Here is a 7,817-nt window from a genome sequence, read left to right on the forward strand (position 1 = left end):
TGGCTAGGTAATTAAATCCCGAGAAAGTTTACAATTTAACATAACCAGACTAAAAGTATTCTGGCTGCAGTAACTTCAATTGTAGTAACTTCAACATTCTCTGCAGTAAGTTGTACAAGAGAACCAAAAGCAAAACTAACTGGAAAAGGAATCAGATTGGACAACGTTGTTTCTCTTTCCATTATGCAGAGTGAAAAAGGGTAACTTGGTAGTGCCTCCTTTTCAAGACTGGACATATGTTCATCTTCACTGGGGATCCACATCAATGCAAGGATCTGCACAAATGTTGTCTGTGGTCTTATTTTGTAGGCATATTAATATTGTTCTGTTTTCTAATGTTTATAAAAATAATTTCAAAACTGTTACATTGCTTCACATTTGCAAAAAGGAATGTTTGATTAAATGAAGTTTGATTAAACCATGTTTTCCACAACAGAAAAAAAGTAACGCGCCTAGCAAAAGAATAAGGAGTTAATAGGAAGAGTAACAGCATGCACCGTTTCTTTTGATGATGAGAATTGGAATACAGATGTAGACTCCAAATTTACTAATCAAGACACTGCCTTATTGCATCAGTTCAAAAACAGACCCTCATCCATCAAGCAGACTGAAGTTTATAAAAACATTAAGGTTTGGCTCATAAAACATGTAGCTCTTGGTTATAACAGATTATGAACAAAGGCCAAATCTACACTACAAACTGTTGCCAGCATAGCTATGTAGGTCAAGGGTGTGATTTGTCACCGACATACCTGTGCTGGCAAAACAGTCCTAGCATGGAAACTATGCTTTTGCTGGTAGAGTTTATTAGCCTAGATTAGCTATGCCATCGAACGTACAGTTTACCACTAGCAGTTGCAGCAACACTAGTAGTGCTTTGCTGGTATAGTACACCAATGTAATTCCTTCTGTAAACCTGTGATCTAAGGTTCCAGGTGACTTTACTACTATATGAAGAGATTTCTAACACAACTCCAGTTTTAGAAAAGGAGCATAAGTAGGTCTCCATTTCCTCGGACCCAGCCAAAGAATACTGACCTTAGTATCTGTGTGAGACTTGTGCAGAACTAACTGGCTAAAACTAATCCAGGTAAGGTTGAAGTGAAATTACCTGTCTGGAAGAAGTAACCAAAAGAGACTGCAAGAATATTGGCTTGTTTAAGTGTGTGCGCATCTCCACCATTTGTTTGTCAGATTCACAACACAGGGGTCCGTTTAGACTCCCAGCTGCTACCAGAAGATGTGGCTTGCTCAGCTTTTATTATTTACATAAAGCTAGGAGGCTGCATCCATTCATTTTGTATGTGAACCTCACAACTATCATCCATGCCTTTGTCACCTCAAGATGAAACTACTCCAATGCATTCTGTGGGGCAACATTTTAAAAGCATCCAGAAACTGAAGCTAGTGAAGAATGCAGCTGCCTGCTTGGTAACTGGGATGTCTTGCCATGATTCTCAGTGGCTGTCTGTGGGTTTCTAATTTACGAGATTATGGGGTCAAAATCAAAGTCCAGAATGGCGGAGAAGCAATGGTAGAGAGTCCCATATCACAGAGCATCAAAACCGCTCAAGATTAAGTGCTCACTAGCATAAGACAGACAACACTGCTGGCTCGGCATTCTCCATGAGGAACATTTCACAACATGGGAGTTCCCTCTCCCTGATCTCTAAGAGTCCAAATATTTGAAGGGCATCCTGCAAAGTCAATCTGCCACCACCAGCACAGCAGCATCTGAGAGAGGGGAACTTAAAAAGGTGTGGAATTGCTGGAAAAAGGATATTTGAGTTTCTAACTTCTGCATGGTGGGTGCTATACATTAATTATGTTTAGGTATCCATTTTGCTGTATTTTTAATTATGGTCAAGAGTGCATAGAACATATGGATCTATTAGTGTTTTATACAAATGCAAATACTTTCATGTTTTTAATAATTAAACTCATTTTCTTTTTCATCATTTGTTTACACTTTTTCATCATACTCAGAAAGTCAAATAAGATTGGTTAGTTTCTATCTCTAGTTCTCATATAACCTGTAGTGTAAAGAAGTTTAGGGTACAGAAACTGAAGTTTCATAGACATTAAGACATTTCTAGTTCTGTTGTGTTCTTAGATTGAAAGCTCCTGGGGCAGGGAAAGTGCATTTACAAGTCATCACATAAGTTATGGTGCTAAGTGACATTCACCACAGTTTACTTTTTAGGGTTGACTAATTTCGATAAGTTACACTGTCATTTTTGATACAGCACCCTCTAAGTCATTTGTCTTACAAATGAAGAGCTTTTCTATTGTCCTAATGATGTCTGTATGAGCCTTCCAAGTAACAGAGAAGCTGATTAGACAATTTTACTATTCACCCTGTATATACACAAAGTGGTATCAAGTACAGTTTCAATTGAGAGAAAAGACTTAAGTACATTAATTCTGAACGTTATTCGCAATGTAGTAACATTTTTAGACAGAAATAGTTTTCATATTGATGTTCCCCTAAGTCAATGCCATACTGCTGTCACCCTAGTTCTCCCCAAAGTGGTGAAAGCTACCTTAAACTCTAAAATTGAAATGGCTTTATTTCATATCCTCTTCATGATTTATGTATTTAACATTCAAAACTGAAAAGGTAAAGGTGGCAGTGTTCTGCACCCTGAAGCTTTGCCTTTAACTTTTAAGGGATAGCTAGCACATGGCTGCTCCAAAAAAGGCAGATGGTGTTACATTTTAATAAAAGAAAGGTAACACTTTTCTAGAGCTCTATTCAGAGTAGAAAATTAGGCTGCTTTTTAGGACACCGTAACATATTGCCATATTGGATCATACCAGTGCAGAATCTAGTCCAGTAGCCTATCATTAAACCAAATAACAAAAGCAGCTGGTGTGTAATATGGACAATTTATTTAAGGGGAAAACTGGCTTTTTCCACATGGGAACAACTCTATCTACCCCTTCATACCTTGGTGTTACAGAGCTGTTCAGACGCAAAAGGCCATGTTAGTGAGCTCCTGAAACAGAGCCACTACCTTCCCCAACTCCAGAGGCCACACAACAAGAGATACGGCTTCTGCTGTATGGCCCCAGGAGGAGGGAAAGACTGACCCATTCTTGCCTGGCTTTTGATAGGGAGCATACTAGTTGTGGGAATTAGTTGGGAGAAGGGTCTCTGGAATCTTCCCAACAATTGCTGTTCAGGTTAGTTTGAGATTCCATTTTCCCCAAAGACCAGGGACATCTGGACACCTTCCTCCTTAAATGACAATCAAGATGAGGAAGAACTCTTCAACTCCACAAAAACTTGGTTTTGTTCCCAGCAAGCAGAACCTGTTTTTACAAGGGCGATGACTGCTACGAAGCTTCACTTCCATGAAGTTGTCCCTTTAAGGGTCCTCCCCACCCAGAGAGAGACAACCTTCTAAGGAGGCAACAGCTTCCCTCTAAGAGTCAGTCCACAGAATAACAGCTGGTGAGTGGAGTGGGCAATGACGAGGAAGATAAGCACCGGTCAACTACATCTGCTGAAGATGAAGAGCCGCCACTGAATATAAATTCAAGGTACAATTTTCAAAAGCACCCAACTGAATAGGGCTTGGGTCCTCTTGAAAATGTTATGCACCCTCTTGTTATGCATCTCCAGAAACTTCCTCAGGAACACCAAGCTAGAGCAAGCACTTAGAAGTTATTTTCCTACAACTGTATTATACTGCTTCACATTGTGCTTTGTAAACCTTCTTTTGAAAGAAAGATGTTTCACATTTAGAGACAATTTCTATGGCTGCTTATACTCCATACTACCAAGCCAGCTGAACATTAGAACACAAGAAGAGTTTAACACAAACCACAGAGCAGTGCTTGCTGCCACACAAAGAAGGAGTATAGCACTGTATTTGCAGTCCCTACATAGATAGTGGCTTATAGAATTTAAAATCTAGAGAGAAAAGATGGAGTGGGGGGAAATAGAAGTGGTACAACATATGAGCAGGGTGACAAAGGCAACACGAACCTGCTTTTTTTTTTTTTTTTTTTTTTTTTTTTTTTTTAATATTAAGCTTATTGTATTCTTTAAAAAGAAAAGGAGTAGTTGTGGCACCTTAGAGACTAACCAATTTATTTGAGCATAAGCTTTCGTGAGCTACAGCTCACTTCATCGGAATGCATCCAATGAAGTGAACTGTAGCTCACGAAAGCTTATGCTCAAATAAACTGGTTAGTCTCTAAGGTGCCACAACTACTCCTTTTCTTTTTGCGAATACAGACTAACACAGCTACTACTCTGAAACCTTTGATTGTATTCTTTGGTCAGCAGTTGATGTAGCAACACTTACTTCTGCATTTCCACTGAGGCTTTGTCTACATTAAGGTTTTAACCTCGGATGTAGCTACACTGGTGAAAACCAATAACATAGATGGCAGTGCACTGGTTGTAAGCCATGACTCACAGCAGTGCAACATACCCCTACTTTAACCCAGGGTAGATGGCAAAAGATCTACAGTAGGCTTAAGTGTTAAGTTGATTTACATGCAAAAAAGGAATCAAGATATTAAAAAAAAAAAATCACAAGATTTACATAGAGATCTTACAATACAAGGAAAACTGTGCCTCTTTTCCCCGTCCACTGAGGAAAGAGAGTAAGCCACTACATAATGGGGGGGGGGGGCATAAAAAAAGTCTGGGAAGCATGGAGACACCCCCAAAGACCTCAAAGAGGACAGAAAAGAGATAAATGTGCTAGAAGAGGAAACGATCCAGCTCAAAGAAGCCATACCAGCTTTAAGATTGTTTTAATGGCACCGATTGTTCACTAATCTGGGTCTTCTGTTATGTTTCTATCTTACCTCTACAAACCATCCCACTGATCCACATGGTTCCTTCTTGAATGTGAAGATTTAAAACAGTACTATTTTCTCAGGGTCATGGCTAGATTCTGGCCAGATATTAAAGTATTCTTTTTTGCATCCTAAAATTTTAAGCAAATTCAAAGCCTTATTGTGACTCACCAAAAATATTACGACACCCCCAAAATGAGTTGGGAGTCTGATACCTGAAAAGATTTGCTGTGGCAGTGATTACATAATACAAGATCAGAGGCTTATGCCCCCCCTGGGACTAAGGAACAGGAGCCAGTTTCACTTTTTTAATGCTAAGGACACTGCGCAAGAGTAGTTTGGAGACAGAAGACTGCTAAGAGAAAGTTTTTTTGAAGTAATATCAAAATCCACCAGCATCTCCTTACAGAGAGATTGTACATCTTTTTAAAGTATTCAGACAGGTTCATATGCCAGGCCAGCTGCTTAAGGTACATCACCCATGTTCACTTGCCTCAGATGATACAATTTTTTTTTTTAAACTTACTGATGGAAATTTACCTTCACATTTCAGACCCCCAAAGGGTTAACAGATCCTGTGTCGGTACATTGTACAACACTGTTGTAAGATTTCAGAGTAACAGCCGTGTTAGTCTGTATTCGCAAAAAGAAAAGGAGTACTTGTGGCACCTTAGAGACTAACCAATTTATTTGAGACAATGCTCAAATAAATTGGTTAGTCTCTAAGGTGCCACAAGTACTCCTTTACTGTTGTAAGACACAGCTGCTCTATCTAGATAGATTACTTACTGTACATGCCCTGCCCCATGTCCATAGCATCTGAATTACTCCTCCTCCCCTCCCCTCCCCTCCCCGGCCTGTGGGTTGGGGTTTCCCGTCTCCCCTTCGCAAACCCCTGTAGCGCCGAGGGGCGCGGCGTAAACGCCCACGAAAGAAGAAAGGCTCACACCTGAGGCGGGAGGGGTTGGAGGGAGGAGCTGGTTTTTAAACAGGGCGCCTCGCTCTGTAACTGGAGCCGACTGCACCGGCTCCGTTGGAGAACTGGCATCAGCCGCGGGTTATTGTACTACCGGGTAGGCGAGATAAGAGGCGCCGTCGCCTCACCCCGCTCAGCTCGGGGCACCCCGCTCCGAGCACACAGCTCGGTTCAGACACGGTCAGCGCCCCACCCCCCAGCTCCATGCCCGCCCCCCAGCAGGGACAGGGGCGCGCAGCCAGGGGGTCCAGTGGGCCAGGCCAATCTGTGACACACCCCGCCGCCGCCCCAGCCCCAGCATGCGGGGACCGGCGTAGGGCCCGGTTCCGGCGCCAGGCTCCGACCGAGCGCGGACCAACGCCCCAGCCGCCGGGCCCCGCAGCGGCCACCCAGCACCAGGCCGCAGCCTCCAGCACCGCCGCCACAGGCGCTGCCCGGGCCCGACCCACAGCCCGTGCCACGGCGGCTGGACTCGGCTCCCCCGCCCGGCCGGCCGCCGGTACCTGCACGGCGCGGCTCAGGAAGGTGCCCGCATCGGCAGCGAACTTCTTCACATTGAAATCCATGATGTTCATCCTCGGGGGGGTCGGGGGCTGAGTCAGCCCCGGCTGCCGCTGCCCTGCCTTGGGGGAGGCGTCGGGCGCTGCCTGCCCCGGCCCGACTCAGAGGAACCCGGCAGCCGATTGGGCGGAGCGCGCGGCGTCAGGGCTAGGGCGCCGCCCGCGTTACCGCCCCCTGCCCTGAGGCGCTGGGACGGACAGGCCTTAAAGGGGCCCGCCCCGCCTCAGGGGATGCGCGGTGGACGAGAGAGGATCGGATCTGTCCTGGGATCCGCCCCGGGCGATCGGGGTCAGAGGGTGATGGGGGATCCGCCCCGGGATCATCCTCAGCAGGACTGGGGCTAGGAAGAGTTATATGCAGAGAACGGGGATTATAAACAATCCTGGTGGGAGAATCTGGTTGTTTGGAGGGTCACAGGTGAACTTTGTTTATTTGCCACCCCTCCCCATCACCCCCTGAGATCATCCAGATTTCACTGGTTCAGATGGCTTGCGGTGCGCTAAAATGTGCTATACCGATTGGGAGAGGCAAAGTGGGTGAGGTAATATTGTTTATTGGACCAACTTCTGTTGATGAAAGAGACAAGCTTTTGAGCCCCACAGAGGTATATCCTCTCTGAATGGGAGAGATTAACTCCCCACTTTGCAAAATCCACTCTTTTATATTAGTCAAATCATGTTGTTTGTCTTCCAAGAGAGTAGTATCAGGATAATTCATGACAAGGTAGATTAGGAAAGGCCAAGAAAAAGACTACAGAGAACAGTCCCATTTGTATATATAATGCAATTTATTTATTTACATACAATGTATCTCTGTACGCTCTAGGTGCCTTTAATGTAACTTAAAATACATTAATATACAAATATAAGGAAAGTGCAGGAATTAATATAATCTAAATATAACTCACAACAAACCAAAAAATTACAAGCTCAAATTACTCTGCCACTTAAATCATTTCCCACTATTAAAATCCCTTCCCCCACCACTTCCTGACAATTTATAAATGCTGGGGAAACAAATATGAGATTTGCTTATATAGAATAGTTTGGAGTTGACTATTATAGTATGTGACATGTTGCATAAACAAATTGCTATTTTTAGTTGGAGAATAATTTGGTAAACATGTTTCACTTAAGCCACACCACAGCAGCAGTAATTACTGGCTAAACTTAGTAAAACTGTTTTGCCTATGGTCAAGGAGATTCTAGGGTACTAGGAAAGGAAGTACATTCAAAACAATCAAGGTTTCAGAGTAGCAGCCGTGTTAGTCTCTCAGGTGCCACAAGTACTCCTTTTCTTTTTACAAAACAACTCAGTCTTGTTTACATTCTTCTACAGGGGGATGCCAGGAAGGGGCAGGGAAAACAAACAAACAAAAAAACCCCCAAACACTTTCAGCAAAGTTGCCATTGTACAAAACAGTAATTGATAAAGATCGGGCCTGAAAGCTACTGAGTATGTA

At 43.5% G+C, this 7,817-nt stretch overlaps 1 protein-coding gene across 2 annotated transcripts in view; it reads right to left on the reverse strand.

Annotated features, from left to right (window-relative positions):
- SH3GLB1 (SH3 domain containing GRB2 like, endophilin B1) overlaps positions 1 to 6,462 on the reverse strand; it is a 34,199-nt gene extending 27,737 nt beyond the window's left edge. The window contains exon 1 of one of the 2 annotated variants that reach the window (XM_077824460.1): positions 6,298 to 6,462. In XM_077824460.1, the coding sequence (XP_077680586.1) occupies positions 6,298 to 6,369 (72 nt within the window). In that variant the 5' untranslated portion in view covers positions 6,370 to 6,462. The remainder of the gene's footprint in view (positions 1 to 6,297) is intronic. The other variant, XM_077824461.1, reaches the window with a different exon arrangement.
- Positions 6,463 to 7,817: the final 1,355 nt, after the last annotated feature.

This window comes from Eretmochelys imbricata, chromosome 8, assembly GCF_965152235.1.
Source record: "Eretmochelys imbricata isolate rEreImb1 chromosome 8, rEreImb1.hap1, whole genome shotgun sequence".
NCBI classification, from domain to species: Eukaryota; Metazoa; Chordata; order Testudines; family Cheloniidae; genus Eretmochelys; species Eretmochelys imbricata.